The 22500-nt window shown below is 44.0% G+C and overlaps 1 protein-coding gene across 1 annotated transcript in view; it reads right to left on the reverse strand.

Moving 5' to 3' along the window:
* Window positions 1–22500, reverse strand: part of LOC311319328 (phospholipase B1, membrane-associated-like) — a 24938-nt gene that overhangs the window by 97 nt on the left and 2341 nt on the right. Inside the window, exons 5-43 of the mRNA XM_084450853.1 lie at window positions 22437–22471; window positions 20976–21039; window positions 19593–19644; window positions 19382–19459; window positions 18577–18642; window positions 18380–18450; window positions 18062–18137; window positions 15613–15720; window positions 15437–15493; window positions 14390–14452; window positions 14024–14113; window positions 13836–13896; window positions 13685–13743; window positions 12522–12598; window positions 12341–12384; window positions 11813–11921; window positions 10998–11049; window positions 10737–10817; window positions 10226–10291; window positions 9817–9917; window positions 9594–9675; window positions 9235–9339; window positions 8692–8787; window positions 8526–8597; window positions 8080–8157; window positions 7717–7777; window positions 7322–7380; window positions 7146–7213; window positions 6850–6893; window positions 6350–6449; window positions 6121–6172; window positions 5908–5988; window positions 4621–4686; window positions 4323–4417; window positions 3754–3835; window positions 2042–2146; window positions 1019–1114; window positions 818–892; window positions 1–643 (exon numbers count right to left, since the gene is read on the reverse strand). The exon at window positions 1–643 is cut by the window's left edge and continues 97 nt beyond it. Of these exons, the coding sequence (XP_084306979.1) occupies window positions 371–643; window positions 818–892; window positions 1019–1114; window positions 2042–2146; window positions 3754–3835; window positions 4323–4417; window positions 4621–4686; window positions 5908–5988; window positions 6121–6172; window positions 6350–6449; window positions 6850–6893; window positions 7146–7213; window positions 7322–7380; window positions 7717–7777; window positions 8080–8157; window positions 8526–8597; window positions 8692–8787; window positions 9235–9339; window positions 9594–9675; window positions 9817–9917; window positions 10226–10291; window positions 10737–10817; window positions 10998–11049; window positions 11813–11921; window positions 12341–12384; window positions 12522–12598; window positions 13685–13743; window positions 13836–13896; window positions 14024–14113; window positions 14390–14452; window positions 15437–15493; window positions 15613–15720; window positions 18062–18137; window positions 18380–18450; window positions 18577–18642; window positions 19382–19459; window positions 19593–19644; window positions 20976–21039; window positions 22437–22471 (3100 nt within the window). The 3' untranslated portion in view covers window positions 1–370. The remainder of the gene's footprint in view (window positions 644–817; window positions 893–1018; window positions 1115–2041; window positions 2147–3753; window positions 3836–4322; window positions 4418–4620; window positions 4687–5907; window positions 5989–6120; window positions 6173–6349; window positions 6450–6849; window positions 6894–7145; window positions 7214–7321; window positions 7381–7716; window positions 7778–8079; window positions 8158–8525; window positions 8598–8691; window positions 8788–9234; window positions 9340–9593; window positions 9676–9816; window positions 9918–10225; window positions 10292–10736; window positions 10818–10997; window positions 11050–11812; window positions 11922–12340; window positions 12385–12521; window positions 12599–13684; window positions 13744–13835; window positions 13897–14023; window positions 14114–14389; window positions 14453–15436; window positions 15494–15612; window positions 15721–18061; window positions 18138–18379; window positions 18451–18576; window positions 18643–19381; window positions 19460–19592; window positions 19645–20975; window positions 21040–22436; window positions 22472–22500) is intronic.

Below are 22500 nucleotides of genomic sequence, written 5' to 3' on the forward strand. Positions count from 1 at the left end.
CTTCTTACATCTACAGTAGAATGTAGTGATTCTGGCACCAAATGAATAATGATCACATAGCATTAATGGCATCATATTTACAATTAAATACACTATGTTGGTCCAAAATATACATACTATTACATGTGAATGGGAGTGTTTATGGTATGTTCGTAATCAGCATTGATCAGCTTAATTTCATACCAGTATGAGTTTGGGAGTGTCTGGTATACATAGCCTAAAAAACCTTCCTGTCTGTCATCTTTCATCTGGTATAGTCTAGGTCTAGTGCAAGTTAACACTCATCTTTCCTCACAATGATTTCAACCATCTGTCTTAGTGCAGATGAAAGAGAGGACAGACAGTTTGGACTGTTGATATGATTTCAGTACTAGAACCTGGTGCCCTTCATTTCTGTCACCACAACAGTGTTCATCATCTCCTTTCTGTTTATCTTTTCCCTGCAGGTGAAGAGGAGGCAGGTCACACCCCAGCCAATCAGAAGTCCCGTGACAGCCAGCACAGCAGCGGTCCATGCAGGCACCATATCAGAGCAGCCTGGGTGGAGAGGCGCGGGCGTGGCTGCTGTACTGGGGGCTGGGGTTTCGGTGGTGGTGGGCACAGTGGGGAAACTGTTCACCCTGGTGAAGATGTAAGGATGTTCCTGAAAGACAAAGGTAGACAGTGCAGTTAGTAAGTCTTTGGTTTTGTTTGACAGTCAAAACAAAAATGGCATTATTTTCTTTTTTCGTATAGTTTTTTGGGGGGTATGAAACCCTTGCAATGACGGGGAGAACATGCAAATTTGCAAAACATTCTGTTATACAAATCATCTTACCTCAGTGGGACAATTTATGCTGTTCCGGTCATTAGTAAAGTTGTTGTATGTCGTTTTATGACCCACTGGTTCCAACTGTGTACATAGCAATAAGGAAACATGTCTAAGTTGTCCTTTTCAACATGAGATAATGTCAAAATTTAGCCAGCCTTTCTGTTAACACAGTTATCTTGCTCAACTGTTCACCCTTGCCAGACTCACCATGTTATTCCACAGAGCCACAGCCATGTCCGCATGTCCCCGTTCACTAAAGTGGAAACAGTCCACGGAGAAGTAGGTGTCATCTGGCTTCCCTACCTGGGGGAGAGAGAACACATTCAGTCAATGACTGTTGTTGATGTTGTTGTTGTTGTTGTAGTTTTTCTAACCTTTATTTCACCAGGAAAAGAAACCCATTGAGACACAGAGTCTCTTTTCCAAAGGGTGACGTGGCCAAGAAAGCAGCCATCAATCAATAAAACAATGCAAAACATACAGTGAAAGCAAAGACAGATACACAACAATACATGAGTGATAGCAGATCCAGTCTATAAAAACATTTTACACTCCTCAATAACAGAATTATTCCCCAAGGGCACAAAAAAAACAGGCGACTTGAACTTTGTAGCATATTCCATGCCTCTGGAACACAATGGGACTTCTCTAGTGTACTTCGCTAGGGCATGTCGTTTAGAAGCAAGTTATATTAGTACTTTGGCGTGGGGGGGTTACCGCTTACCCCATTCACAGGAACTATAGAGTTGTGTATTGATATATGTAGTATGTGTATGTTGGAGGGGTTGGTTGTGTATTGATGTGTAGTATGTGTATGTTGGTGGCGGGTTGGTTGTGTATATGTGTATGTTGGGAACGGCGGGTTGGTTGTGTATTGATGTGTAGTATGTGTATGTTGGGGGGGTTGGTTGTGTACTGATGTGTGCAGTATGTGTATGTTGGGGGCGGGTTGGTTGTGTATATGTGTATGTTGGGAGGGGGGGTTGGTTGAGTATTGATGTGTTGTATGTGTATGTTGGGGGTGGGGGGTTGGTTGTGTATTGATGGTAGTATGTGTATGTTGGGGGCAGGTTGGTTGTGTATATGTGTATGTTGGGAGGGGGGGTTGGTTGAGTATTGATGTGTAGTATGTGTATGTTGGGGGCGGGTTGGTTGTGTATATGTGTATTTTGGGGGGGGGGGTTGGTTGTGTATTGATGGTAGTATGTGTATGTTGGGGGCGGGGGTTACCGTATTCACGGGGACTATAGAGTTGCGGAAGAAAGGCTGGAGAACCACAGTGAAGTCCTCACGGCCGTCATAGCGACCACTATATATCAGCTCCTCTGTCTCAGTCTGGGGAACACAAACACAGACATCGTTACACAACATATGATCACCTGTCAACTTGGCATCTCTTTGCATTTGTTTCAGTGTTGCTACTGTAGTCTTCTTCTTCGTGGAGACCAGGGCTGCTGTCCGCAGTGTTTTTGCACCGGTACCCCAGCCTGATTGGACCAGTTACCTCATCAACGCCACATAAGCTGTTAACTTCTTGCGCAGTGACTCGAGGTGTCGGTAGAACGTGAGCAACCTGTCCAATGTCACATCGAGATAGGTGGGTTCGGCACTGTATAGCAGGAGTGTTCTGTCGGTGTGCACTCGGAGCTCATGTTTGTCTTCCTTGTTGTTAAGGTGGAAGGCCGGCGACACCGTCTTTGCCTTGCTGAGCTTCAATCTCCATTTCCGGAGGTATGCCGCTAGTGTCTGCATGTCCTGGCTCAGTGTCTCCTCCACGGCCTGCCAGTCTCCAGCTGAGTACACCAGCACAAGGTCGTTTGCATAGGCATACTTCCTGGAGACTGTGGTCAGCAGGTCGTAGGTGTAGATGTTATAAAGGAGGGGGGCCAGGATAGATCTCTGGGGGACGCCGTTCTTAAGGCGTCGCAGCCTGCTTTGCTGTCCGCTACCGGTGGTGAGGGTGAAGCTGCGGTTTCGGACAAGCTCCATGATCATGCTGACCATGTGCCTGTTGGCAGCAGGCGGTGCAGCTTGCAGGTGAGGCCGCGGTGGCATCGATGTCTTGAGTCATCAAAGTGACTTGATCTACGGTTGATCTCCCGCGTTGGAACCCGGCCTGCTCCTGTGGGAGTAGCGGGTTGATGATTGGCTCGACGCGGGCGTAGATGAGACGCTCGAGGATCTTGAAGGGGATACATAACTCTGGGGCGGTAACTCTTGGGGTCCCCTTCAGGCTAGTTCGGCTTAGGGATCGCGACAACTAGGGCTCTTCTCCAGATTTTGGGGATCTTGAGTTGGCGCAAGCAGGAAGAGAGGAACGCTCTTAACCAGGACTTCAAGGCAGGCGCGGCATCGAGTATAAGCTCCGGGCAGATAGAATCAGGCCCTGGAGGTTTCCCTGGCTTTATATGCTGGAGGACAGCAGCGAACTCCTCCGGTGTGAATTCACCAGAGATGTTACCGGTGCTAGGAGTTGTGGTCTTTGCCCTCGTATGTCCCACAATTTTGTTTGCAGATATGGAGCAGTGACGGGGGGAGTGTCTAGACCTACCAGTGAGGTTGTTAAGGATGCTCCATGCCTTGCAGCTGGAGTGTGAGAAGTCGATGGAGTTAATGGCCTCTTCCCAGCGCTCTTGTCTCCTTCAGCTGAGTCTAGACAGCAGGGCTGAGGCAAGTCTGTCTGACTCATCTCCTGGGGGGGCCCGGAGGAAGGCACAGTAGAGGCTCTCACACTCCGCATCCCAACACGGTTTGTAGCTATTGCGACGTCCGCGTGGGATGGATTTTTTGGGCGCTTTCACCAGTATGACGCAGAGTTCCCGGTACGCCTCGTCCACGTTGTTGGTGTTAAGTGGTGGAAGGCACCTCGTGGATCTATGGGTAAGGAGGCTACTGTAGTATTTCATGAAATATCTATTCAGCATACACTGTACAGTACTGACCTGTAATTCACGATTGATCCTCTTGATTTCAGACAGTTCTATTGAGTCATCTCCTGGCTGTAGGAAGCATGGGCAGACATTCCTGAAACACCAGGATGGAATCGTGTTATCTATAACAGTGTCCCAGCACTGTAGGACGTATGAGGCTGTGAATAATATAATGTGTTCAGCTTATACTCAAATGAATTTCCTGGGGGATTTATTGCTCTCAATGGACTTCACAGTTCAGGCTTAGTGCTACAATGCCATCAGAGATTTGATCATTTGATTTGATTAGAGTATTGACTGACACATTGATCTGTTGGTGAATGTTACTATTGTCAGTTTATCAGTAGGCTAATTGTGTATACCATACTAAGATACTGACAAGCTTAATGCCCGCTCAGGGTAGATCTATATTGAACAAACATTGTATTGATTGATTGATGGATCAAGCGATGGATGGATGGATGGATCAAGCGATGGATGGATGGATGGATGGATGGATAGATAGACAGACAGACAGACAGACAGACAGACAGACAGACAGACAGACAGACAGACAGACAGACAGACAGACAGACTCGTACTTCTGCAGGGCGGTGCATCCCAGACTGTCACGCTTGATTCTGCGGAGCCCTTCAATCTCCAGGATCTCCAGAACGTTTACCATCACCCTGGGCACCTGGTGCCACAAACAAGTAAACAACAACAACCATCAACAAAAACCATCTAAACTAATCACGCTGGGCACCTGGCACCACAAACAAGTAAACAACCACCATACAGTATAAACTAAACTAGAAATATGTACAACAGTATTCATGCAGGGTATATACTGAAGTATATTGAAAATGAATCTAGTTTTACAGAGATGGGGGATATTACCTCTTTGTAGAGCAGGTCGAAGCTTTCCATCATATGACGGCTGTAATTCTTAGGTGACAATGAGGCCTGCGTGGGAACATGGGAATTGTGTGTATAGTGTTAGTGTACATGTAGCTCTCCAAAAAGGATAGATATTAATCCATTCACTACATACACACTGCTGCACACACAAAAACAACAGCCTGTAAAAGAAAAATGTGCAAAGGATTGCACTTAGTGTTTGAAAGCACGTGAATATAGGTGAACTGTTTGGGGTCAAATCCCTGATGAGAAAGATAAAGCAGAAAGTAACCTACATGCTTACTGCATGAGTGCACACTGGCACCAGTGAAAATGGACCAAGAAGCAAACATGTTGTCATCCATTAAGCAACCATGTCCCCTGGGACGAGGAATGCCATGGCGTGAATCATGTATGGAGAACCTAGCAACAGTAGTGACTGGCTAACGCTAAGCTGTCACTAGCTGAGCCCCTGAGCTCATATCAAATTGATGCTGCGCTTTGATATCCTTCTTCAAAGCAAAGACATTAAAGGGAAGCCTGCACTGGCCAGGGATGAGAGGGGGCGCCGAATTAAATAGGGGAATAGAGGGGGAGGAAGAGAGCGAGGGAGGGAGGGAGAGACGGGGGGTGAGGGAGGGGTAGAGGGAGAGAGAGAGGAAAAGAAAGAGGGTGGATAGAATTTGGGAATTGAAAATGAGGGCGGGAGCGAGAGGGAGGGGGGGGTGGAGAGTTCTCTCTTGCTGATGCTCCTCAGAACAAGGCCTGCGCCTGTGTTCCTCTCACACAGAAACAGAGAGAGAGAGAGAGAGAGAGAGAGAGAGAGAGAGAGCAGAATCAGGGAGAGAGAGAGAGAGAGAGAGAGATAGTATGACTGAATCCGATCATTCAAAGGAAACCTTGTCTGCCCTCATTTGACAACAATAAAACAATCAGAGGGTTGTGGCCATGCCTGATCAGCCTTCTCAGTGTGATATGATACCATGAGACAGCTATAAACAGAGACGCGTCCTGATGATTGGGTATCAGTGGAACCATCTGTGGTTAAACATGACAGGACCTGTTCTCACGACGTTAGAGGCATTTCATAATGGTGTTCTGTAGGCGGTTGGTGGATAAAGTTGGATGTTATGGAGAGACTTATATTACTCTTATATCAACTAAATAGATCTCAATGGGTCTTTTTTCCTGGTCAAATAAAGGTTAAATAATATATTTACATACATATATAATGAAAAACTAGTGCTACTGTGCACCACGTGTGACAATATCTGAATGCGTGCTCACCCTGTCATTGCAGTACTGACACAGGTCATTGCCCCCAATGAAAAGGGTCACCAGCTTCCAATCATTCTGGAAATCTACAGCCTGTGGATCAGGAGAGAGAGAGAGAGAGAGATTCAAAGTGAGGATAAAGGTATGTTGGTTGAGCATTTATAATGACGCAGTTCAGTTATTTCTGTGATATATCACAGTGCTGCAGATGGTTGATGTACTTACTGAGTTGTTCTTCATAGCGTCTATGAGGGTTCTGACCTGGCGCGGGATCCCTCTGCGTGACGTCAGTGTGTTATAACAGTGTTATGAAGGCCTTATGAAGGTGTTATAACAGTGTGTTATGGAAGCTTCATGAAGGTGTTATTACAATGTTATGAAGGTGTTATAACAGAGTGTAACAAAGGCCTTGACAGTGCTATTGTTTGTTGTGTGATTGTATAACAGTACTTACGCCACTTTAGCTCCTGACACGGCCACGTTGAAGCCCGCCTGCGCCTTGCCTTGTCCCTTTGACACACCCTTGATGTTAGGGTTGAACTTCCTCAGAATATCTGACCACACGCACACACACACACACGCACACGCACACACACACAGATAAACATACGATCACAGAAGAATATGTACTAAACAGGAAATGAAGCTGTGTTGTCTTTGGCACTTGACTTAATGCACAAAAATAACTGCAGCTAGTGACTTTTACTCTTGTTTATTCATTGTGTGCCAGTTCTTAACAGTGTGTGTGTGTGTGTGTGTGTTGTTTTATGGTATTGTATGCTGCAACAAAATAGCCTCTCTGAGGACATAGTGTAACTAGCCTCAGAGACTGCATGGGATTGTCATCGACTATTAGAGAGGATAGCTTTACTACTCCTGCCATCTAGCTGTATGTGTTGGTATTACACTGCTGCAGGCTCAGGGGTAAATGGACAGAGGAAAGAGAGAACTCACTTGGTAGTGTTGTGACGGTCTCTAAGGTTTTATCTCCCCCGATGCTGGTGAAAAAGACAAACACTTCATCAATAACCTGTGAGCATTTCTGCTGAGTAAAGGAGACAGGGTAATGTGTGCATGCTGCACTAGAAGAACCCTCTGAAAAAAGGTTTTATATAGAACCCTCCAAATAGAACCCTTTTCACCACTGTTAGGTACTATTTGGAACCCTAAAGGGTTCTCTACGGCGGAACCCTTTTCTTTTTGAAGGGTACCAGTACAGTGTGTTCTGAGCCCCTGAGTGAACATCTCACCTCCAGGACACCCCTCTGTTCTCAGTCCTCAGCTGAAGGAGATTCTTGGCCTTGGCTCCAAAGGCAGCCTGGTAAGGATGAAGAGATCAATCAGACAGAGATTAATCAGGAAATTAACAAGTCGATAGATAGGAGAGGCAAACACACACACACATACACAACGCACACAAACTCACCGTTAACGAGTCTCCCAACGCAGCCACGACGTTAAAGTCCCCGGGTCTCAGCCTGTGAACTGAGAGGACATCAGCTGTGAATATCTGCACACAAACCAATACCAATTTATTTGTCGGTCAGTCTCATCACTGCCTCCACCGCTCTGCAACCCCCACTCACCCCCCCCTCCTACCACCAATAGCCTTCTGTTACGTCATATTGCACTGCTTTTATTAATATTGTAGATATTGTTTTTATTACTGCTGTCCTGTATTATACTGTCTTTATTGCAATTCTCTTGTGTTGCTATTTATGTTGTTGCTGTGGTTGAGGAGCCAGAACCCAAGAATTGTCCTCCCCTGTACCTGTAGAATGGATGTTATAACAATAAAGGACTCTGAATCCGTCCACTCACCTGAGGTGGGCACCGTGTCGGAGGGGGCCACATTCACACAGGAGAAGTCGCTACCCCAGTTCTACACAATGGTAGCAAGAGCGTGACTCAAGTCAAACAAATCAAACTTTATTTGTATAGCGCATTTCATACACAGAGGCAACACAATGCAATTTACAGAGCAAAGGGGGATGGACATAGATCCTACCCCTACATTTTCCAGAGGGAAGCAAAAAAACAGTTTGACCAAGGGCCAAATAAGTGAGTTGTAAAAATTATAACCTCTCTCAACAAGACGATCGAGCAAGCTCCAATATTAAGAAGCAGTATAGCCATTTATCAAACACTACGCTTGACTGATGACTTGACTTGACGTAGGCCTACCGTGACTGGCGGAGGTGGGCGGGGCCGGGCTGGATAGGTGTAGTTGCTGTTCTGGGCGGTCCTCAGGAAGGGGCTGGTCTGGTAGAGAAACAACAGAAACACGGACACAGTCAGGATCTCTCCGTCGTGTGACGCCGCGTTACAGAGACGCGACTTCACCTCAGGATAGAGAGGGAGAGAGAGAGAGAGAGAGCCCTAGATACACAAACACGGTCACGATGAGAAGATGTGACACTGCTTTGCTTTGCATGAAATGCAACGAGTATCTGAAGATAAAATAGAGCACTATCCACTGATAGACGGACGGACACAGGTAGATAGACAGATAGACAGATAGATAGATAGATAGATAGATAGATAGATAGATAGATAGATAGATAGATAGATAGATAGATAGATAGATAGACTTTATTAACTGACTAGTCACTAGCCGTTGTCTGTGGTACCTTGGAAGGACACTTCAGGGGCAGTGCAGCAGTGAAGTCTTGGCTGGAGGTCTTGTGGCCCACAGGCTCCAGCTGGGGGAGAGGGTGTTGGTGTCGGGTTAATCAGAATCACAGGTCCAGAGAAGCTGCTGAGCGCTAGCGAAGGGGGGTTTATGGTAGAACCTACCATGTTGTTCCAGAGAGCACTGGCCATGAGAGTGTGGGCTTTCTGACTAAGGTGGAAACAGTCAGGCGAGAAGAAGGAACGATCTGGATGACCATCCTGAGAGAGAGAGAGAGAGAGAGAGCATCTGGGAGCTTCAACATGGCAGTGAATGCACTAAAAGAAAAAGCTTGAAGAGCTCTAAATGCAATTAAGAAAATATTCTATAATTACCAAATTCCAATTCAAATCTGTCTTAAAATATTTGATAGCGTTTTTTTTATTACCCCATCGGTGAGCTTCTTGTCTTTGAAATCGAGAGTTTAACATGTTTTTGAATGATTTTTCAAGGTGCCCACCCACATCCATTGTATGACCTAAACGGTGGTAGTTCCATTATCAACTTTCTCAAAAGTGCTAGTTTTGTCAACGTTTTGATCTGAACCATTGTATATGATCATAAGTAACCTTAAAATAGGGCTAAACATGATTTTTCCCTTTACTACTCCTTTAAGAACGACCGGCCAATATGAGTCAAACCCCAGAGGAGCCTGCAGTTATTCTCACCTCCAGCAGGGGGAGAAAGACCTCTCTGAAGAAGGGCTGCAGCACCACAGTGAAGTTGCTGTGGGTGTCGTAGCGGCCCGTGTCCACCAGCTCCCTCATCCCTCGCTGACACACACAGACAAACGGAGGACAAAACGTATCATCGACTATGTCGACTGAGAACTTATTGTAGGCTACTTATTGTAAGTTTCTTTGGACAAAGGCATCTGCTAAGTGACTAAAATATCAACATACAGTAAATGAGAAAGTGAATTACTCCCCAACAGAGACTTAGTGGCTGATGAACTTCTGCCCCCCAGAATATATTCCTATACTGGTTATAGATATAACTGTATAAACATGAGTAGTAGCCCATGTACCTGGTAGGCTCTGTTGATGTCACTGAGTCCCTGCAGTTCTACAGAGCCGTCTGTTGGCTTCAACACACAACGGCACAGGATGCTGCCACAAACACAGGACCAGTACCTTATAAACATGGGTATCTACCGTGATGAACAACACAATGGTTAAAGACTAAAAAAATGCATAGTTGAACATGTTGACTGACGGTACATACAGTGTAGCTGTGTGTGTCACACTCACTTGGTAAACCAGGTGGGACATTTGAGACTCTTGTCCTGGTGCAGCTGACGCAAGGGTACAATGTGCATCATCTCCACTAGGTTCACCAAGGCCCGGGGTACCTAGACAGCCATGCAAACACACAAACAAACAAACACACAAACAAACAAACAAACAAACACAGTGACACTGTTAATACACATTTTTTACGTTGCTAGACTGTATTCATCCCTGATCCTAGTGTCAGACAGTCTTTACTTCAAAACATTATCTTGAGGCAGCCAGTTGGGACAAAATTCATCCCGGAACCTCGGGGCGGGGAGCTGTGGTTGGCGGAGTCACCGGGATGCTATTTAAGGGCTCGCCCTTCCTGTCTGCGGTGTCTGGGTGGTGAAAATCGAGGCCCACGCAGTTGCGCTTCTATCTTTACCTCTCTATGCAGGACGTCCAACGCCTCCCGGATACGACCGACCACGTTACGAGACGAGAAGAAAATCTATGGAAATGAGTAATCATCAGTACAAGCACGTCTCAGACTAGATGGTTATGTCACTGGATAGTCTCAGACTAGATGGTTATGTCACTGGATAGTCTCAGACTAGATGGTTACATCACTGGATAGTCTCAGACTAGATGGTTATGTCACTGGATAGTCTCAGACTAGATGGTTACATCACTGGACAGTCTCAGACTAGATGGTTAAGTCACTGGATAGTCTCAGACTAGATGGTTACGTCACTGGATAGTCTCAGACTAGATGGTTAAGTCACTGGATAGTCTCAGACTAGATGGTTATGTCACTGGATAGTCTCAGTCTAGATGGTTAAGTCACTGGATAGTCTCAGACTAGATGGTTATGTCACTGGATAGTCTCAGACTACATGGTTAAGTCACTGGATAGTCTCAGACTAGATGGTTAAGTCACTGGATAGGCTGCTTACAGAGTCAAAGCACTGGTCGCACAGGTCGTTGCCTCCGATGAACATGGTGATCACCTTCCAGTCGCTCTGGAAATCAATGCGCTGGGAAGGAGATGAAATAGAGGTTTTACTAGCCTTTGCCACTTGAATATTTACAATGTATCCACCATAAGGATAGGAGGGATGCATTTTCATGTAATTCACAGAGCCACACGTGTGCATGTGTGAGTGTGAGTGAATGAGTATGGGCATCATATGGTGTTACAGAAGCCATAACCTTACCGAGTCCTTCTTCATCTTGTCTATCAGGACGCGGACCTGAGCTGTCATGTCACTGTAAAAGAGAGTACAGTTGTTCTGAGAGAGAAAGAGAGAGGGAAAGGGAGATACAGACACTCGAGGAGAGAGAGACAGAAGTGAAAGAGAGGCAGGAGAGAGAGAGAGAAAGAGAGCAAGATAGAAGTAGAGTGTGAAACAGAGAGATGGAGAGACAGAGAGAGACAGACTCGGCTCCCTAGAGAAGACAGACTGTGCACCCACTGCACACAAAACGAGGTGGAAACCGAGCTTCACTTTTTAACTACCTGCCAACTGTACCAGGACATCAGAGATACATACTTCCCACAGATTCCCCAAAACTCCCCAAAAGATTCTGAAAACCTGACAAAAAAACGTCCATATCTGCTGGGGGAAATACAGCAATGCACAACCACATCAGCAAGATTTGTGAGCAGTTGTGACAGGAAAAGGATATCCAATGGAACACAACCACCGTAAAGACTGTCAATCTGTATCCCTGCATACCACACTGATCACTGTACATACAAACTGAAAAGTTACCATTTAAATACATGAGTAAATATTATTCTTACTTATTGTATATAGTCCCTGATATCCCTTTTTATGTTGCTACCCCCCCCCCCCCATCCACCCCCCCCTTATCTAGTGTCTTTTTTGTTACGCTGTATCTATTAGAGAGAGAGAGAGAGAGAGAGAGAGAGAGAGAAAGAGAGAGAGAGAGAGAGAGAGAGAGAAAGAGAGAGAGAAAGAGAGAGAGAGAGAGAGAGAGAGAGAGAGAGAGAGATCAGTGGACTGACCTGCTAGTGGCTCCTGGTACAGCCTGGTTGAGGAAGGCTTGGGGAGAATCCTCACTCCCTATCCCCACTGCGAATCCTGTCACCAAGGGGTTAAACTGCTTCAGGATATCTGGACACCACAGCACAGACAAAGGGGTTAGTTAGGGGCTATTTACTTCTGCAAAACACAGCATCAAAAGCCACACAACACAGCTCTCTCTCTCTCTCATGGAGTATGTGATGTACAACGTACAATATTAATCAATATCAGCAGCACTTTATACATTGATCCGATCTAGACATCTGGCAGACTATGCAGTAGCTAATTGATAAGGATGACATGCCTCACACTTTATCATGGTACGGTAGTAATAACCCAATCACACAGATGCTTATCAATCATTATCAGCAATCAGTACAGCATTAATACTGTGGGCTTAGACAACAGCGTCTGAGTGTTACAAGAGAGATGATACTATTCTAACTGAGTGTTACCCCAAGTCATGGTTTTACTGTTTTATAAGTCAAGTCAAGTACAGTTGTACGTACTGGGTAAGGTGGTGACATTGGTAAGGTTCTTATCCCCACCAATGCTGAAAGACAAAAACACAGAGCATTAGCATTCAGGATGGCTGATGCTAGAAGACTCTGTAGAAAGTAGGCATGAGGTAAGAATAATCCTCTTTTCCCTTCTCACTACAGGATGTGACCGCTACAGGAGGCGACGTACCTCCACGACAGGCCTCGGTACTCATTGAGCACCAGCAGGAGGTTGTTTGGGTCCTTCGCTCCCACCCCATTGCCTGCCTGCGGAAAGGGTACAGGAACAGGAAGTTACATCAGAGGACAAGCTTACAGAGGTCAGTGATTGACAGGTGATTAGAGAGTCAACCTGTCTCCCGTGACAACTGATCACACGAGAACAGAGACATGACAGTTGGTGAGAGTTAAGACGGTGGTGATTATAGCAGTTACTGAACATACTATGGAACCCTAGGTGATTATAGCAGTTACTGAACATAATATGGAACCCTAGGTGATTATAGCAGTTACTGAACATACTATGGAACCCTAGGTGATTAAAGCAGTTACTGAACATACTATGGAACCCTTGGTGATTATAGCAGTTACTGAACATACTATGGAACCCTAGGTGATTATAGCAGTTACTGAACATACTATGGAACCCTAGGTGATTATAGCAGTTACTGAACATACGATGGAACCCTAGGTGATTATAGCAGTTACTGAACATACTATGGAACCCTAGGTGATTATAGCAGTTACTGAACATACGATGGAACCCTTGGTGATTATAGCAGTTCCTGAACATACTATGGAACCCTAGGTGATTATAGCAGTTACTGAACATACGATGGAACCCTTGGTGATTATAGCAGTTACTGAACATACGATGGAACCCTAGGTGATTAAAGCAGTTACTGAACATACGATGGAACCCTAGGTGATTATAGCAGTTACTGAACATACTATGGAACCCTAGGTGATTATAGCAGTTACTGAACATACTATGGAACCCTAGGTGATTATAGCAGTTACTGAACATACGATGGAACCCTAGGTGATTATAGCAGTTACTGAACATACTATGGAACCCTAGGTGATTATAGCAGTTACTGAACATACGATGGAACCCTTGGTGATTATAGCAGTTCCTGAACATACTATGGAACCCTAGGTGATTATAGCAGTTACTGAACATACGATGGAACCCTTGGTGATTATAGCAGTTACTGAACATACGATGGAACCCTAGGTGATTATAGCAGTACTGAACATACGATGGAACCCTAGGTGATTATAGCAGTTACTGAACATACGATGGAACCCTAGGTGATTATAGCAGTACTGAACATACGATGGAACCCTCACCGTGAGAGAGTCTCCCACGGCTGCCACCACTTTGATGTCCCCAGGACGGAGCTCATGGACTGCAGAGACAAGAGAGAGAGAACGTTTTGGTGTTAATCTGAAAAATTCCACTCATCATGGGGTCCAGTATCTGCTCTCCGATGCTCTGTACCTGAGGTGGGGACTGTTGGGGACGGGCTGCGGTCTGTGCAAGGGAGCTCGGACCCCATGACCTACACAAACACACAAAACGCAAACCAGAAACACAGACACACTTTTCCGTTAAATCCCTCACACACTGTCTAAATGTCGAAATCAAGAGAATCAAGATGGAGGCTGAGAGGGTGAAAGGAGGCATACATGGTCATTGACCGGAGAGGCCTCCCTGCTGGTGGTCAAGACATCCTGGTCGGAGGGGGAGTTGAGTTGAGTCCTCAGGAAGGGCTGCTCCTGGGATTGGACAGGAGAGACGTGTGGTCAAGAGAGAACCATGCGCCATTCGCTGTCCACGCTAAACACTTCAATCTGATATCTGGCGTCTGAATTGTGTCGCTTATAAATGTTTGTCTTTTCTAAATGACACTTGGTCTGTGAGTGTGGAGGCAGAATACTTAAGCACATATGTACAGCACTTGGGTTCAATTGTGCAACCCAAACCCTAGACTCATGATGGGTTTAGATGAAGTGTCTAGTCAGGCCAGGCGGTTGTATCAGAGCACGCCTCACCTTGGTGGGACACGAGATACTGTCAGTGTCTTTCACCTCAGTCTGACCCCTCAATGGCTGGAGCTGGAGGAGATAAAATCATGATTGGTTAAGGACAGGTTTAGAGTCAGGATCAGGTCAACCCCTGCTCTTATATAAAGGGACCCGATCACACACAGAGAAACATCCGATCACACACAGAGAAACATCCGATCACACACAGAGAAACATCCGATCACACACAGAGAAACATCCGATTACACACAGAGAAACATCCGATCCCACACAGAGAAACATCCAATTACACACAGAGAAACTTGATTGAAAGCTAAGTTATATCCTACCTGTATTGTATCCTACCTGGTTCATAGTGTACCCCATAAAAATATAATCTCTACATCTCTAATCTAATCGCCTATGCTCTGATATCCCATCATAAAGTCCCGACCTACTCAATTTGATTGTACTCTGTCCAATGACAATAAAGGAATCTATCTATCTCGTTCCTGCTCACTCACTTTATGACCAAACTGCTAATGCCTAGTTTAACAGACCGATGATGTCTGAGGCATTGTTGCTCTTGTAACTAAAATGGCATTAAATTACATTCAGGTCTATCTGGCAATGTAGTAAAATAATTTGTGGATCCGCCCCGTGATTCTGATCCATTCCAAAATATATTGGTTATTCCTTAGCCCTTGCTACATGCCTCCACCAAGTTTAATGAAAATCGGCCTGGTAGTTTTTGGATAATCCTGTTGACTATTGAACAGACTAACAGACTAATTACTAACAAACCAACCAACCAACTAACTAACTAACTAACTAACTAACTAACTAACTAACTAACTAACTAACTAACTAACTAACCAACCAACTAATAGACGAACTAACTAACAAATTAACTAACAAACACACAGCCGAAAACATAACATCATACTGTACGTCCTGGTCAGAGTTAATAAGATCTGTTTTAATAAGCTCTGTTAAAAGATGAATGAGATGGGATGTTCTTCATGTCTGTTCCATAAAGACCAGTCCATGATATTGTGCTTGGAGGGAGCTTACCAGGTTCTTCCACAGCTGAAGAGCTATCTCGTTTGTGTCTGTTGACACACCACCTTCCTGTGAAGAACAAAAGAGGCGGTGACCTTATTCTTTAGCCTCATCATCGGTCACTCAGGCTGCGAGGATGTCCAGTTCTGTCCATAGATAACAGATGTGTTGAACTGATGTTTACTCACTGAATCAGAGGGGAGCTCAGTGACCACTGGGTTGGCCTGCAGCATGACTGTGAAGTCTTCTCTCTCACTGGGCCATTTCTGGCCCACCAGCACACTGTCTAGAGACTCCTAGAAATGGATAACAATGGATGAAAATCACTGAAATCTGGATTAACTACAGATAGACACAGGTTTACCTCCATGAGAAACAAAGTGACAGACTCTACGGCAGGCCAAAGCAACATTTTTCATAACCATTATTGAAAATGCAAAAGGTAATGGGAAAGTCATCTGGGAGAATATTAATAGATTAGTTGGCCGAAAAAAGAAACCGGACAATGGTGACCTTGAGCTCAGGATTAACAATGAGCTGGTGTCAATCCCACTATCCTGTCTACCAAGCTCAACATGCATTTCTTAAATTCCTTCCAGGAGATAGCTAGTCTCTTCAGTCAACCTAGCCTTAGTCAATGTCCTGTCGACTGCAAGCAGCCAATTTTTACCATCAACGCAATACCTGAATGCAAAGTGTCCAAAATAATTGACGCACTAAAAATCTCTAAAGCCAAGGATGTGCATGGACTCAAAACTAATTTCTCGAAACTTTATAAAACCTCCCTATTACAACCTATCACACACATAATTAACCTATCCATCACACAATCAGCTGTTCTTTCGGCCTGGAAGATGGCCTCCGTCACTTCTGTTTTTAAATCTGGGGATAAAACCAGCCCTGATAATTACAGGCCTATTAGTATCCTCCCTGTAATCTCAAAGATTGCAGAAAAATGGGTGGTTGAATTACTCATGGAACATCTGAGCGAAGGCCATGGACCTCTGCATCCCAGTTTGGGTTTCGTGCCCATCATTCAACCGAAACAGCTGTTTGTGTTTTTGCTGAAAAAGTCAAATGTCTGTAAGATAGGTCCGCCTGTGTTGGAGCGGTCTTTCTAGACCTGAAGAGGGCATTCGACACTGTTGATAATAACATCCTGCTTTCCAAACTTTCAGCCTTCAACTTCTCAGAGCAAACCATTCAGTGGTTTGAATCTCTAGCAGACAACAATGTGTACAAATTAGTGGTGTCTTATCACCATACCTTGACTGTTCTACAGGGGTTCCCCAAGGCTCAGTACTTGGACTAATTTTATTCTCACTTTTTATTAATGAGCTACCTAATGTATGTAAAAAATGTGAACACTATAATGTATGCTGATGATGCTGTAATTTTTGTCCATGGGAAAAATGTACAAGAAGTAGCCCAAACACTAACCTCTGCCATGACTCTTATCCATGACTGGTTAACAAACTCATGTCTGTCACTGAACACAAAAAAACGGTGCATATGACATTCTCTAAACCATCTGTACATCTGACCCAATCTAAGGTCTATCTGAGAGGGGAGGAGCTAAAGACAGTTGATGAGTTTAAGTACCTGGGCGTCACATTAGACTCTAACCTCTCTTTCAAGAGCCATGTCAAAAGGGTGAAAAAGTCAGGACATCTCTATCTGAAGGTGCTGCGTTAATGTTTTTACTTTCTATGATCTTCTCGCACATTGATTACTGTCTCATTGATTACTGGTCATACACAGGTGCAATGGCTCTTAAACCTATAGAGCTGCTTTTTTTTAAAAGCACTAAAAGTAGGCTACTTAATAGGAAACCCCTCTCCTATCACCATTGTAACATCCTGAGAAAGTATAATCTGTTAAACTTTGAAAATTGAACAAAAAAAAAAAAATCTGCTTGTCTCATGTACAAGGCACTACATGGGCTGGCACCTCCTCCTCTAGAGGAGTTTATTAAGCAGAGGACAGTTAGCACCACGAGGACCACTAGAGCCACCAGTAGAGGAGACTGTGAAATACCACACAGGCCAACTACATTTGGGCAAAACGTCCTGTCTTTTAAAGGTAGCGTACTGTGGAACAGTTTACCAATCTTAGTCAGCCTTCCCACTTTTAAAACACACCTGAAGATGTGGCTAAGGACAAACCAAACTTGCACCCACTCCTAGAAACTTTTTATTCACTCTCACTTTTCTGTGGTAATGAGTTATGTCTATTGTCCACGTGGGTATGAAGTATGTCTATTGTCCTTGTATTGTATCTTACTGTATGTGTTGTCTGTGGTAGTGAGTTATGTCTTGTGTTGTCTGTGGTAGTGAGTTAAGCTTGTTGCTGTGTTTTGCCTGTTCTTTTTTTTGTACTCAGTGTTTTGTGTTAACGTCAACCTGCCGAGGGACTACAGATGGAAATTAGCAGCTTGCTATAATCTGTCGTATTTACGATCACACTTGTGTTATTGTCCATAAATATGAACTGTCCCTATTTTAAATAAATAAATAAAATGAAATGGATATGAAAACATTTCAGCACACATAGATACAGACAGACAGAACTCACTGACGCATACAGACAGAACTCACTGACAGACAGAACTCGCTGTCAGACAGAGTTGGCCCGTACCTGCAGAGCTCTTGTGAGAAGCGCTCTCTGAAGTCGCTGTTTGGCTTTGCTGTCATGCTCCAGACACTGACATGACCTGCAGTTCAGGCAAACACAAATCAAGTGAGGGTAAGCATGGTGTTTGTGCCTTTACAAACCCATACACACTCTAATTGGAACTATAAACAGTTTTCAACTTGAACAATACATTAGAAAACATATTAAACAATATAATGAAAAAAATACAGGAAAAGTATAACTACAGTATACTGACTTAAGCTTGCATGCACCTGATGCATTTGATAGGTTGTCATGGTTTAAGGGTGAGTTAACACTGACCTGTCCAGCTGGGGATGTCCACCAGCAGAGTGCCCGCTCCAGACCACCACATGAACCAGGGTGTGATGCAACTGAGAAAAACAAACAGACAGGAGTAACCAAGTACGAGCACAGAAACATTAACATGGTGACGTTGACACGGCACGTGTGACATTGACAAACACAAGTCAAAAGGAATAACCAAGACTATGCAGTACCTTACTCTGCAGGAGCTTTAGGGCCATCTCCACCTCCTCCACAGTTGAATCCACCTGAGCCTTAATCTGGGGAACAAAGACAGAGCTTTGGCACCTACATCAACATCCTCTACAGCATCTTCATCTACCTCAACATCATCTACAGCATCTTCATCTGCCTCAACATCATCTACCTCAACATCACCCACAGCATCTTCATCTACCTCAACATCATCTACCTCAACATTCTCTACACCATCTTCATCTACTTCAGCATCATCTACCTCAACATCATCTAGTGTACCCCAACATCATCTACCTCAACATCATCTAGAACCTTAAGGTCATCTAAATCAACATCATCTACATCAACATCATGTACCTCTACATCATCTACCTCAACATCATCTACAGCATCTGCATCTACCTCAACATCATCTACCTCAACGTAATCTAAATCAAATCAACGTAATCTAAATTAACATCATCTACCTCAACATCATCTACCTCAACGTCATCTACCTCAACATCATCTACATCTATATCATCTATATCATCTGCATCTACATCATCTTCATCTCAACATTACACAGATCACAGGGTGGGAAGGCGGTCTGAAATAATTGCAGTTACTTCAGTGTTTGTTTGAGTCTTCCTGGAGTGTCAGGCACATGAGGTTTTGTGTTTTTGGGAACAGCCCATGGGTGTAATCCAATTGTGCCAGATGAACAATTGAGCACAAGTAATTTAAATTATTTCAAATGGTATTTTAGACTTTAAGGTCTGGTGACAGCGGTAGTGTGCAGTGTGTGACTGCCAGTCGTACCTGATGGGAGCAAGGACATAGGGTGTCTACAGGGACAACCAGCAGGACCAACCTCCAGTCCCTGTCTGCCTCTCTGACCTGAAACACACACATACACACACACACACACACAAACCCCATGCTGTAGTTGTTGAGAAGTGACATATATAAGAGTCAGGTAACTCTTGGGGTTGAGAGAATGGACTGGCGTGAATGTCTAGGATGTGTCTACCTGACGACGGGAGACAGAGAGAGCCAAGTCTTCAGCCTGCTCCAACAGACTCCTACAACACATACATAGTATACTCTGTAAAAGGTACACGTGTGTGTTTGTGTGTGTGTGTTTGTGTGTGTGTCCAAAGAGCTCTCTGTCCTTGTCCTTCTGAGCCTGAGCGCAACGTTGGACTTTGTAGATCATGATATCCTTATTAGAAGACTTGAGAACTGGGTTAGCCTCTCCGATCCAGTCCTTGACTGGTTCAAGACCCATCTAACTGGCTGAGAGTTCTTCGTCACCCTTGGTGATCACAGCTCAAAAACATTTCTATGATGTGGGGGTGGGGTCCCACAAGGATTCATTCTAGGGCCCTTACCTTTTTGTATATGCTACCCCTCCGTGGGGGATATCATTAGGAGGCACAATACCATAGCTATGCAGATAACACCCAGCTCTATATCTCTGTGACACCTGATGATTGTATTTATTGCTGATAGAAATGTCTGGATGTCACGGAACTTCCTTCACTTAAACCAGGACAAAACATGTGTTGATGATTGGTGAAAAAGTTGAAAGGGGCATTTGAAAGTCAGAAACCTAGGTGTCATGTTTTATTCTGATCTTAATTTTGAGGCCCATATTAATAATGTGATGAGGACACCCTTTTATCACCTTACAAATATTGCTAAGGTGAAATCTTTTCTCTCCCAGGCTGACAGTGAAAGACTAATGCATGCTTTTATCAGTAGCAGGTTGGATTACTATAACGCTCTCCTGTCTGGTTAACCAAAGAAAGCTATTAGTGAACTTGATACAAAATGCTGCAGCACGAGTCCTCGCTAAGAACAGAAAGAGGGCATACATCACACCAGTCTTACAATCACTACACTGGTTACCTGTCAGTTTTAGAATCGATTTTAAGATTTGTTTATTAGTTTACAAAGCACTCCATAGTCATGCACCTGAATACATGTCTTGGTATACACCAAGTAGGTCCCTGAGGTCCTCTGGCACTGAACTATTAACGGTTCATAGAGCCAGGACCAAGAGACATAGGGAGGCAGCCTTCAGTTTTTATGCCCACAGCCTCTAGAATACCCTGCCAGAAAACCTAGGAATGCCTGAAACTGGGGGAACTTTTAAGCAAGATCTTAAGACATACCCTTTTAATTTCGCTTTTATCATGTAGTTGTAGTAGTACATAAACAGTAATATCATGTGTCCTTTTAATAACATCTTGTCAATTTTTTTTTAATTTTTTTTTCACGCTTTCTTTTAAACCTCTTTTTTCATATATTATCTGTTTTCTTGTTTTGTGCTACATTTGCTTGAATGTGTGTGTGTGTGTGTGTGTGTGTGTGTGTGTGTGTGTGTGTGTGTGCGTGTGTGTGTGTTTACCTGTGCTGAAGGGTTGAATCCTGGGGCAGGGTGATTACCTCAGGATTAAACATTGACAGTAGTTCTGTATTTGAGAGAGAAAGATGGAGAGGGGGGGGGGGGGGAGAAGACTCCGGTCTCACCATCAGTGTGCCGGTATACATATTATTATACAACGGTTAGTTCTGGTTCTTGATTCTGATTGGCTGGAAGCCGTGTTAAAATACTTTGTAACACACACCTGGGACCGCATACAGTATCATTCCATTTTCAGTATTAATGCGCCTCCCATTTGATCCAATGCATTGTAGTTGTTGTTGCTTGGCAACCCTTTTGTGAGGGGAACTATTTTGCTCGGCGGAATTGAGGGAATGATGCTTTGTTTTGAATAAATGTTAATATTTTACATTGCTGTGTGTTTATTTTACACTAATACCTGTAGTAACCGTTGTATAAAAGCAATAAACCACTCGAGGCCGTGTGTTATAGCGATTTTATAACAGCTAGGGGGGTTTTAGACACTCCGCTTCGCGTCATGCCTAACAACGCCCCCTAGCTGTTATAAAATCACTATAACACACGGCCTCGAGTGGTTTATTGCTTAATTATATCAATACTGTCAAATCATGAGAAAGATCATTTGATATGGATTGAATGAAGGTCCACAATATGTTGTTTATTCTTTTTTTGGTCCCCATTAGTTGCTACAAAGTAGCAGCTGCTCTTCCACATAGAACAAAACAGCAAAACAACAGCAAACAGCAACCCAGACATACATGTAGATGGCACATACAATAAAACCAATAAGACAAAAACAAAACACAAATAAACATAGAAGAAGAATACTAGTACTGACACAGTGCTGTGACATCTGGGTGAACCTTGAAGTGACCCTGAACTCAGTTGGAAGCACAAGCTGTCCCTCTTTACAACAGGTGTATAATCGACTGTGAGATTAAGATCAAACCTAGTCTCCTGAAACGGCTAACTTTCACACAGATTAGGGACATAAAAAATATATTTCCCCCAAATGGTGTGTGCAGGTATTGTTCCACAAATCAATATGGAGTTAATCAGTGACAGAAGAATCAATGTGAAACTGCAGAGAAGTTCACAATTGAAGATGGTTTAGATCCCTGAACAAGATGCAAATTGACAGCCCACCCAGTGAACCTCTGGTCTACTGTAACGAACGAATCACACGTTGGTTCCCTGACAACCTTTGACTGTTTTATGTAAGAAATGAAGTGAACCCAATGAGGGACAATTCCAAAACTCATTCCTGGAAATCCCAGAGGAAATAAGATGCTGTTGTACTGCCAATCTGATTAACTCTGTTGTATTATTCTAGATTTTTTTTTTTTTACAGTTCTTATTATATATAATTACAGAATTATATATGAACAACAAAGCAGTTATTCACTGACATTAAAATCTATGGAGGTTGTTGATAGAAAATGAGAATTCAGAATTCAGACTCACCAGCTAGTTTGCTCAGAACTCTGGACCCCTCACTCCTATAAAGACGGTCGAAAAATGATGTGAG

The sequence above is a fragment of the Borostomias antarcticus genome, assembly GCF_949987555.1.
Source record: "Borostomias antarcticus genome assembly, chromosome: 16".
NCBI lineage: Eukaryota > Metazoa > Chordata > Actinopteri > Stomiiformes > Stomiidae > Borostomias > Borostomias antarcticus.